The 12211-nt window shown below is 40.5% G+C and overlaps 1 protein-coding gene across 1 annotated transcript; it reads right to left on the reverse strand.

The window, feature by feature from the left end:
• Positions 1-558: 558 nt before the first annotated feature.
• Positions 559-12208, reverse strand: CDK7 (cyclin-dependent kinase 7; the record flags this gene model as incomplete). Its single annotated transcript, XM_008945238.1, has 8 exons — positions 559-645; positions 2879-2978; positions 4045-4163; positions 5038-5148; positions 6756-6824; positions 8757-8824; positions 10437-10470; positions 12149-12208. Coding segments are annotated over 8 exons (648 nt in total), but the record flags the coding sequence as incomplete, so codon positions are not given.
• Between the last annotated feature and the right edge of the window lie 3 nt (positions 12209-12211).

Consider the following 12211-nt stretch of genomic DNA (forward strand, 5'->3'; position numbering starts at 1 on the left):
GACTTGTTCCTCCTCTGGCTGTCTGGCACTTTGGATCTCTGGGGTGTGATGTGGGAGTGGAGGGAGGAGTCTGGCTGCTGGTCTGCCTGTTGATGACAATATCCTTCTTAGCTGGGCAAGTGGTCAGCAGAAGAGGGGGTTAACAGAGAGCAGGTCTGGAGGCAGTCCTGACTCTAAACTGACACAAGCCCAGACCTCCACTCTAGGGTATGGAATCTGACTGAATTCCATGGAAAATATAGACTCTATCTTTTGAGCATCAGGCGACTCAAAAACATTAAGCAACAACAGTAATTTCACCCCAATAGCCAGGGGAAACTGGATACACACATAAAGTGAACCAAGAAGTGTCATTACTTTTGTTTAATGCTAACAACACTATTATATTGACCAAAGATATGCCAAGAAAAACAAAAATCTCAGCTGCTTATCCTCTGCTTTGAGAGATCAGGCAGTCAGCTTCTGAAAATCCAAAGTATTCTGGCATACTCTTAATTTCAAAAGGTAAAACAGGTATCAAATAAAACTAATGTCAGTCTGTTAAACAAAAGGACTCACAGGCCACTGTTCTTCTGTTGGAGTGCCCAGTGTTTCAAAAATCCTTGTCAGCTGGTCAAGATCAGAGTCTCCAGGCAAAAAAGGAACCTGGAAAAAGGCAAAAACATTTGATTGAACATTTACTTCTGAACTTCAATTCTAGAGAGGAGCTTTGAGCTATCCCTCTTGATTGCAGGGGAAAACATGTTTGTATACCAGCTGCCCACAAAGAGGTACACTGAGCGTTTGAAGCTTTCTAGTGATGTCCAAATATGAAGGTTGCTTGCAAGCCAGGCTTGATATCACTGACTTGACAGCAAAGAGCTAAATATAAGGTTAAACTACCACCACATTAATGTGAAGTAAAACAGGAGAGGAAAGATTTTACATCTCAGTTGTCAGTTTAAAGTTAGTTGGTCTTAGTGATTTTTCCATCATCTGCTCCCTGAAGTTAGGTTTTATATATATTCAAAACATTTAAAGTAAATTGTAACTGGATTTCACAAGCAACAGTTAGACTGAGGGAAGGAGATCACAGCACGAGGGAGAGTGGTGACCCACTAGGATAGAAACTGCCTAAGTGTCACATCTCATTTAAACTAAGCAGAAGACATAAAAGGTGGTATTTGCCCAGTTCAACTTGTAGCTGGTGCATCAGGCACACAATGCAAGAAAGAAAAGATTTTGTGACCAAAGCAAAATTATGAAGAACTAGACAGACTATTTAACTAAGTAGAACAGAAAGACTGTAATGAACATCTCTACTAGGCAGAGTACTAAATTTTGGTGTCATGAAAGTCCCTTGAACATAAATTCCTTTTGTAATGGTCCCAGAAGTTGAGCTTCCCTCAATCCAGCACACTCAGGAAGAAAAAGGAGAGAGATACTTTAGCCTATCACAATCACAGAACTGAACTGCAACACATCTTCTGCTTTGTGAGGAACCAAAGAATCAACAGAAGTCAATAATTTCTTATTTGCGTTCTGACTTGAATTCATCCAACTTTAGATCTAATGCATTAAACATGTACACATCATTAGTACTTCTTCAACAGCATCTGCAGATCTCCATTCCTGAGCTGCCAATGAAATTGTAGCAGCACACTTGTTTATGGGATAAACCAAGGCAAAATCCTTCTTTCCAAGGTGTTTTCAGACAGAAAGTTCCCCAGTCTGGTTCATGACATGGCAACACAAACATTTAAGGTACGGTACAAAAACCAAGCAGAAACCACTTATTTAACCAGTTATTGAGGGACAACATACAGAGGACAGAGTATGCATGTATCTAGGATGTTACATTTCTAGACCCCACCTGGAGTACTGCATCCAGTTCTGGAGCCCCCAGTACAAGAGGGACGTGGACCTGCTGGAGTGTGTCCAGAGAAGGGCCAACAGAATGATCCGAGGGCTGGAGCAGCTCTCCTATGAGGACAGACTGAGAGAGTTGGGGCTGTTCAGTCTGGAGAAGAGAAGGCTCTGAGGTGACCTTATTGTGGCCTTCCAGTATCTTAGGGGGGCCTACAAGAAAGCTGGGGAGGGACTTTTTAGGATATCGAGTAATGACAGGACTAGGGGGAATGGGGCAAAGCTGGAAGTGGGCAGATTCAGGCTGGATGTGAGGAAGAAGTTCTTCCCCATGAGAGTGGTGAGACCCTGGAATGGGTTGCCCAGGGAGGTGGTTGAGGCCTCATCCCTGGGGGTCTTTAAGGCCAGGCTGGATGAGGCTCTGGGCAGCCTGGTCTAGTGGGAGTTGTCTCTGCTCATGGCAGAGGGGCTGGAACTGGGTGACCCTTGTGGTCCCTTCCAACCCTGACAGATTCTGATCTTGGAGGTCCCTTCCAACCTAAATGATTCTATGATTCTATGATTCTATGATCTGTTTTAGCAGAAGACTTTAGAGCCCTAACGGCTCAATGGTTGTACTTGATGATCTTGAAGGTCCCTTCTGACCTAAAGGATTCTATGATAGTAAATGAAAACTGACAGAATGCTGTGTGGAAGGATAATACCAAGAGGACTGGGAAAGTTACCTACTGGACCTTCCCCAAGGCAAGAATGGAACACTCTGGTGCCAGGTTTGTTTTTTTTTTCTACACAGCTGCTTTTCAAAGACTTCCAATAATTGTGATACTTACTGAACCTCAGTCTATTCCAAAATTTCACTCTCCCTACAGTTAGCAAGCTTTTGGAAGCGTTTTTTTTCCCCCCCTCCTCTTCTTCCTTTCCTGAACAGCCTAACTGCCTTTGCCTGCTCCTGTTAGCAGGAGAGAAGCAGCCCACAGACAAAGCTGTCATGCAGTGAAGAGGAAAAACAAAATGCTTACACTTGAAGACTTACCCTGAGGAGCAATTCAGCTAAAATGCAACCAACAGCCCACATATCCACACCAACGCCATACATTCTAGAACCAAACAATAGCTCTGGGGCTCGGTACCACCTGGAAAGAAAACACATTTTGGGGAAACAGCCTGGCTTTGCTCATGTCAAATGCTGTGTATTGTAGCAGTGCAATAGCTACAAACAGGAGAGTGCTCCTGCCTATGCATTTTTCAGACAGAGAGGAGCTGTACTCTATGCTGTAAAGTATTTTTCTTGAGAAAGACAGAACAAAATTGTGCATTCCTGAACACAAGGTCAAATATAACAACAAATTAACTACAGTTTCAGCTGAGCTGATGAAGAAGTAACAGAACTGCAGCTGTGCAAAGGAAAAAATGTATTTCACAGCCAGATTTCCACGTTATAAAAAAAAATTTACTTTAAGTGTTATGCTGAAGAAATGACAGAGAGACAGAATTGCTTCCAGCTTCCAAAAGTCTCCATACCGACAGAACTAAGTATAGAGACTAGTTTTATGGAAATGGAACCTTGACAGCAGTTACTTAAGACTGTTCTTCCACTGCCTAAGAACAATGAAGCTTAATGCAATGAAATGATACATACTGCATTTGAAAATACTGCAGCCTTTCTGCCTTTTGAATAAAGGTGTTAATACAAAACAGCTCTGCCTGAATAGTTTCAGCATTACAGCAGACAAAAGGAATTATCTTGCATATTTTGCAGTCCTGCTTTTTAAAGCATACCTTAAATAGGCATGCCATAAGTAACAGTAATAAATATTTAAATTGGTTTAAGCTTTTGGTCTCCTAATAGGTCATGTGACTAGCTACAAAAAATGTTTCTGGGTCTCATGATTAACGAAAAGTAACAGCTGTCTTGCTCTGAAAGCCAGGCTTATAGGCAAATACATATTACTTCCATGCAATTCAGACGAGCATCATACCCCAGAACAACGCCCCTGGAAGCATATTCTTGCAGTCCCAGCAGAGACTTTGACAAACAATGCCTCCTCATGCTTTCTTTACAAAGCTCTTGCCAGTACAGCCATATCACACCAGCTAGGCATCAAACTTTGAAAACACTGATTTGATGTGACTGATTTCAAGAGACACTGCAAAACAGCTACACAATCACTATGTAAGAAGCAAAATGGAATGTCTTACCTTGTTACTACTTGGTGTGTATAAACTCTATTTGGGCTTCCGAAAGATTTTGCCAAGCCAAAGTCAGCCAACTTTAAAATCCCATTTTCACCTAACAACAAATTATTTGGTTTAAGATCCTGCCAGTACAGAAATCAAAGAATAAATTTTGTCAGCATGGATAAAAACAGACACATAATGAACATCCTGGAAGACATGCCATAACAATATTGTGAATTGTATGCTTTTGATTCTACCAGAAGTCTACACTGTGATGAAAAAAAAAGAAAAAAAAAAAACCAGGAATTCAAGCATTTCATCATACAAAGAAAACACAGTGAAATACATGCATTTGAATGTTACAATATTTAAGTTGCAGTTTAAAAAAAAAAAAAGAGCTGCCTTTTGATAGGTTTTAGCTTTGCTGCAGGAACAGCAGTTCTGTCTTAACTGCATAGTTGCTACATGAATAATAAAAGGACCTTGTAAATGTTTCAAACAGCTGTATAAAACATGGAAGTGATACAGTTTAATACAGCAACAGTGATGTGGGTTGACCTCTGGCCAGCAGAAAAGCATCCACACATCCATCTGCTCCCTCCTTGCTTATGCCACACTGCCCCCCTCAGCAGGACAGGAGATGGAATAAGAGCAAAAGCAAGAAAAAATCTGGGAGCAATACAAGGGCAGTTTAACATGTGAAGGAAGGAGGAAAAAAAACCAACCAAGCAAGCAATGCAATTAACCAGTTCCCACAAGCAGACAGTTACCTAGACACTCTCTAAGCCTTGTCGCATGTAAGTTAAGACACTTTTATATAGATACAAAAATGTTAACCCTGTCAATAATTCATAACGTTTCTGGTATTGCTATTGTCTCTCCAAAACAGCTAGCATGAAAGCTTATGGGCTATGAAAGTCTGAACTTCAAAAGTATCTTCATTAGACTTTAGATAAAAATTCTATCAAATGTGACTTGTTACAGCACAAGGCCATCAATTTACTACATGCTTACCCTGTGTAGAATCCAATGGTGATGTAAATATTCTAATCCTTGAAGAGTCATCAGCATATATGCCTTGATGTGAGATTGTGTCAACACAATACTAGTATCCTTTATAATAACCTGTAAAGTGTTAGATTAATAGCAAAGCTTAACATGCAAGATTAACTTACTGCCACTCTTCAAGCTCAGAAGTTATTTCATCCTTTAAGACAAAGTTCAAACCGGCAGTCACATATTCTCTATCTTTGTCACCGTTTTATGAGAAGAACAGGTCTATCCTGGAGATCATAAATTGAAATGGGGAATCCAAATAACCTACATGAACTTTGCACAACCAGCAAATGAGAAAATAGGTGAGAAACGTGAGTTTATCTCATCTCATCTCAGTTCCAGGCTGATACCTGAACATACAAGACAAAGACGTACACCTAAAAATGACAAATCTGTCAGTAAGACTGAAATTATTGTCCCACTTATTCCTTCTTTCTCCATGCAACCTAAGCATCTAACCTTTGTAAATGCAAAGGCTTCCTGTTCTATTTCCAAGAAGACCGCAATGTATGGCCACTTTACTGTATTTGAACAAATCTACTTAGATTTTCTACAATTTTTTTACATTGTAATTCTATGCAAACATTTTGTTTGAAAGTATTTTCTATGCTATTTCTCAAAACTTGCTTGTTAGTATTATTGTCCATTTCAGTAATAGCCCCTTCTAAGTTTTAAGTTGTTGGGGACTTACTGAATAGCTAAGACTACACAAAATTCCACGTATGCAGCACAGGGCCAATTACAACAGCCTGCACTCCCAGAAGGCAGCTGGAGTGATGCCACAACAGAGTTAAATGCTCTGCAGACCACAGCACTATGTAGTTGTACAAGTGTTTCTCAAGTCTTTGTACACTGTATCATCTGCAGCTCTAAATGGTACATAGTTACTAGATTAAAAAATCCTCCAGAAGACCTGCTCATTACTTTCACTTCTGTTAGCAAAAAACTGATCTAACCTTTTCAGACTTCTATTTGTCTAGGTTTCAGCAAGCCATGTTTTCTTTTAGTATTTTAAATGCTAGCCCCAGTTCTGAAGAGCATTAGTGTAATGAGCTAGCTTAACAACTACACCAACCTCAGTCCACAATAGGAATAATGTGTGGAAATCCCAATCTGACATCAATTTTTGTCTAGGACAGCCTTCCAAAACGAAGAATCCTGCATCAAAATATCTCATACTGAGACTACCACAAAGACAAACTGACTTGAGGTCTTGGAGAATGAAGCACCCATGACATGCTGATTTGCAAGTACCTAGCATTGTTACCTTTAGAAGAATGGTTCAGGTGCGTGTGATTTTAGTATCCACTCATCACTTGGTACGTGTTATTATCTGTTATGTGACCATGTTTGGTGATACCGTGCTCAGCAATTGCACTCTGAGGTGCTGATCTATGACTGGGGTTCTATGTTCTGACTGGAGTGACAGAAAACTAACACAGTAAACAATCTGTTTCTTAAAGAAAGATCACAATGAAAAGTATTTTAAAGTAAAGGTGTTAATCAGCTGAGAACTCACAAAAACTGTCAAATTATTAAAACTGCTTTTAAGACAAGATCTTAATCAAGTGACACAATGAAAGTCACCTAACATGGGCAAATGTAGGTCTGCTACACTAGTATTTTCAAAAAACATTTGAAAAAACTGAAATAGAAGTCTTCAAAAAATATCTTACCTCTAAATCTGTTTCCATATAATCAAACACCAGACTAATATTAGACTTGTGTCCAAATGCATCTAAAAGCTGTAAAACAAAATACATTATGACGAAGCATACTCTTACACTGCCAGTTTTCTCAGTTCTGCACCACTGTGGTCTGTATGTGGATTTTCAGCTTGCTGAACTGGTTTAAGGTTTTTGACTTGGAATACAAAAATTCTTACTTAGTTTAGCTTCCTATATCAGTCTCCAAAAAAAAAAAAAAGAATTACCATTAAGTATGGCAACAACATTTTGCACAACTGGCCCTCCTTCCTGGACTCAGGGAAAAAAAAACCAGAAAATTAGAATTTTAATTTTTGACCAAAAAGAATTAACTTTACCATGTTAGCTACAGCAGACATCTAACGCACACCTTATCCTCCCCCAAAACTTTGCTCTTCTGCAAAAGTCCTTTCTTGAGATCGGACTAAGGTTTCCTATGGATTCAGTGTAACAATTTCTGTCTCTCTGCTTTCTGTAAGCATGCAGCATTTAGAAATTCTAAGTTTTAAGAAGATCTTTAAAAGGAAGTTCTTAAGCATAAGCACGTATTCATCTTTGTAGCAAGCTTTCTAGGATAAATAAAACTCTTTGGAGAATACCCAAACAGCCCTCTCTCAGGATGAACCTGTGGAATGACAGAAACAGTTTTTCATTTGAGCTAACGCATGCAGGATGCTGAGAAAGAACAACACACTACCTTGCCTGCATTCTACCCTGAAGACCAGGAAGGCATGCTCTCCACGGGGTGTCTCACTCCTTACACTCTCTGCAGGATACTCGTTTGCAGTTTGTAACAGCAGTGACTGTGCCTATGCTCTTCCCCTGCAGGAGCCACGGTAACAGCAGGCACTAGGCAAGGGAGCTCGCAGGGTTGGCTACTTCTTGTCATTCACACCTCTTACACCTCCAACATCCACAACAGTTTTAAAAGGACTGCTGAGGGCTACAAGCTTCTCTGTTGCCTTTAGTACCTACTAATCATAAATTTGTCTAATTCCTTTTTGAACTGCTCGTGCTATCTGCTACTACAATGCCTGTGGCAACACATTCAAGAAATTCACTGCACACTGTGTCAAGCAGTACAATTCCCACGCCCCCCGATGCAAGTGTCTTTTAAACACATGACTTATTTATTTCTGCTACTGCAGGGGTTTGCAAGTATCAGTTCTGCATGCACTTTACCTACCACCTCAGTTTTGTAGACCTCCCCATTCCCAGTCCTCCTCTCCAAAGTGAGGAATCCCAGACTTTTTCATAAAGATGCTCCATCCCTGTGCCATTTCAGTTGTCCTTCTCTGCACATTCTCTAACTTTGATAGCCAAAGCAACCACGTTGAAACTAAGTTCACAATCCAGAAGAGGATTTGTATTTCCACTCTGGAAACTTTAAATAAAATATCTGGAAAATTCATATTTGTTCTAAAATTTATGGCAGGTCTTCAAATTATCACTATTAGCTCATTTTAAAGTATCTTTAGTTCCAGCTGGGTATCCGTAGCTAAGTCAACCCAAATGCAACTGAAAAGACACAGGTTTTATTCCTTCTAACAGAGGTTTTAGGTATCAGTGCTGAAACCTAATAAGCCACATGAATCCCACTCTACCACTGCTTACAAAAGACTGCTTTTGGCTGCAGCTGCCACATGAAGCAATCAATCAGGTAAAATCAGAACTGTACTCATCTCCAAGTCTCTCAGAGATGCAAAATCAGGATATCTCAATTTCCACAGGTCTCCCCACCATTAACAGCCACATAACCCCAGACTATAAAGTAAGAAACGGCTATGCCTTTGTCATTGAAACAGCTGGTTTGCCCTAACAATTTTATTAGTGCCCATTTTGCCTGGAAAAAAATAGCTTGCATAAAATTTAGCAGCATCTCCATGACCCAACTAATTCTAAAATTTCACTTTGAACATGCACCAGAAGTACCTGAGGACTGACTATAGAAGTAGCATTCATTTTACTTACACCAATAATATTTGAATGGCTTAGCTCCTGTAACAGTTTTATCTCCCTGAGGGCTGTTCTGTTGATTCCTAAATTGGAAGGAGGGGAAAACCAAAAAAACAGGACAGATGAGAGACAGAACAAAATTAAAAGCTTTACATTAAGCTCCCCAAACCCCCCTCATTGTTACTCACCGATGATTTACTACTACAGACTACTTTCTCACCATTCAGTTTGTTAAATGAGTACATTGTCATAGATAAGCACAGTACTGCAGAATAAAAGTGAACATACAGTTTCTTCCACAGCAAATAAATTCTACACCAGAGTAATTTGATTTAGATTATGGAAGAAGACGTCCCCCTTCTGGCAAAAAAGGGAAGTTCTAGTAAAAGCCCAGAAAAAAAAAAACCAACGCATTTTTAGGGTATTGTAATCATATTGGTTTTAACGTAAAGGAAAACTGGGTCTTGCAAATACAAATTTTCCAATGTGCCCCACTTCCAGAGGGGTGCACACTGACAAACCCCATTAATACATCTCTTTTCTTTTTGATACAGCATTATGCTTATGTAGTATGTTGTGCAGGACATTTCAGCTGTGCACGAGCTGGCAAAGAGTGTTCTCTCAAAACCTGAGATATGATTCAACACATAAGACTCCAGCGAAGTTTTGGCCAAAGCTACATGGATCACTTTCACTCCTGCTTTGCCCGTTTCAATTACCTATTTTGGAATCAAGCTGACAATGGCTGCTTTCAGGTGGGCAAAGCCTTGGATTTAAAAAACTGTACGGCAGGTTGTCAGATAACACAGGAAAACCAGACATGATCGTTACTTTTAGTAATATCTTTCAACTATAGCTAAACATTGTATAGGCCAAAAGTAACGACTGTCCTTAAAGGACATTAGTCCACTGAAAACCAGGTGGGTCACAAATCTCTGGCAGTCGGCTCAACTGTGAAACTCTGGGATAAGGGCTCAGTTTCTCTTAAGAAGTTCTTCCCTTAGAATGCAACTGAAGAGTTGAGAGCAAAGACTCTTCTCTGGACAGCTCGTAACCTGATGGGAGGACATCTGAAGAATGGTAGCTTATGCACACACAAAATTCGACACAGACTGTAGGAGAAGACCAGGATTATTTGTTTTTTTACTGGCAATATCCACGTCCAAAGGCACGCAGCTTGTCAGAGCACATGATCAAAAGACACTGCTCTGTAGACCTGATTTCTCAGCATAAAACAAGCCCACAGAGAGACAAGAGTTTTAAGATCTTGTTTTTATAAACTTCTGTCTCAGCATAAATCACAAAAATAGAACAGAGAAAATATCTGAAAACAGAGATAAACACTCTTACCTGTCTTAAATAGTTAAGACACAGAGATGCATCAGTACAAAAAGGTATTCTAAAGTCAGTGCTGTAAAGATTATTACTCTATGGTCTATTCATATCTGTATTCAACTTAAGATTGAGAAGCTAAGTGGTTATATCCTCATATCGAGATGTAAACTAAGTGTGCAGCTATCTCTGCTGCTTTTTTCTGTCCCTGAAGTTTGGGAAGCAATCCTGTACTAAAGCTTACGCTGAAGAGTTCAGCTCACTTTTCTCATACAGGTTATGGTGTGGAAAATTAGCATACTAATTTACAAAACAAGAAACCAAAGCACACCTCCTGCAGCATGAATTTGTTTTTAAACTCACCATCTTTAGCTTCTGATCTATGTCCCAGTTTAATCTGAAAAGAAACGCTTCATATTATACAAGGTTAAGCCATCTGCCCCAACAGGAGGGGATACATTCTTTATTATCACTGTTCTGAGAGAGAGCTGAGTTTCAGCACCATAAAGCACTTCACCAGCTTGGCTTGGTTTTGGGTTGAGTTTCTTTGCCCTTAAAAAAAAAAAAAAAAAGTCTCTACAGCATTAGTTTTTGTAAAGGCTTAAAAACAGTCATTATGGCACTGAAAACAGATATAACGCAAAATGGCAGCATAAAATGCTTTGTAGCCACAAAGCTTTATCATACCGCTAACAGGCTTCTCCACAGGGAGAAATGAAGGCGAAGTAATTGACATTCTGGAATGATTCTAGTAGAATTAACATACTTCGTAAACTTGGGCTGGCTTAAAGTCCTTCTGTTTCAATTGTCTACTGTCTTGAAATTTTCAAGTCCAGAACCCAACCACTGGTATTTCCAGATGATAAAAGTTAAGAAAATGTTACAACAATAATATTTTTCACAACAGCTGCTATTAGTAGCAGCCATACAGGAAAAGACAGGGAGCAGAATGAAGCCCTCATAATCCAAGGGGAAGTGGTGTGTGACCTGCTGCTCCACTTAGACACATACAAGTCTATGGGGCCAGATGGGATCCACCAAGGGTACTGAAGGAGCTGGCAGAAGTTCTCACCAAACCCTGCTCCATCATTTATCAGCGGTCCTGGCTAACTGTGAAGGTCCCATTGGACCAGAGGTTAGCAAATGTGAGACACATCAACAAAAACAGTCAGTCGGAGGATCCAGGGAACTACAGGCCTGTCAGTCTGACCTCAGTGCCAGGAAAGGTCATGGAGCAGATCACGTGAGTGCCATCATGAGATACACCCAGGACAACCAACGGTTCAGGACCAGACAGCACAGGTTTGTGAGAAGCATGTCCTGCTTGACTAAACTGATCTTCTATGACAAGATGACCCATTCTGTGGATGAGGGCAAGGCTGTGGATGTTGTCTACCTGGACTTGAGTAAAACTTTTAACACCACGTCCCACAGCATCCTTCTGGAGACACTGGCTGCTTTTAGCTTGCAAGAGCATGTGTGCTTGTGCTTTGCTAGGTAAAAAATCTGGCTGGATGGCTGCACCCAGTGGGTGGTGGTGAATGCAGTTAAATCCAGCTGCTGGCCCATCACAGGTGGTGTTGCCCAGGGCTCAGTCTTGGGGCCAGTTCTACTTAGTATCTTTATCATTGATATGGATGAGGAGATCAAGTGCACCCTTACTAAACTTGTGCACGATACGAAGCTGGGCAGGAGCGTCAATATGCTTGAGGGCAGAGAGGCTCTGAAGAGGTACCTGGACCATGTGGATCGATGGTCTGAGGCCAAGGGGGTTTGCTTTTTGTTTGATTTCTGTTTAAAATAAATCTAACAAATGAAATGCCAAGTTACAGTTGACATAACCATTCAGAAACTCAGAACTGTATTAAGACTGAAGTTAGCCTCTCTTTTTGGGGAGTGGGAGGGGAGGAGCACTAAATGCAGGTTAACGGGATCGTTTGAAGCAAACACCGGAGAAAGAGAAATATACCTTCTCCCATTACCCATTAAGTCGGTCAGGGAAAAAAAAAAATCATCAGGAAGGCCAAGAGCGACCAGGCAACTAGTTGCATAAAGGGAAATATTCCGGCACTCACCTTTTTAATAGCCACGATTTGGTTGGTGGTCTTATCCCTCGCTTTATAGACCGTGGCGAACTG

Source organism: Merops nubicus, unplaced genomic scaffold, assembly GCF_000691845.1.
Source record: "Merops nubicus isolate BGI_N331 unplaced genomic scaffold, ASM69184v1 scaffold20408, whole genome shotgun sequence".
NCBI lineage: Eukaryota > Metazoa > Chordata > Aves > Coraciiformes > Meropidae > Merops > Merops nubicus.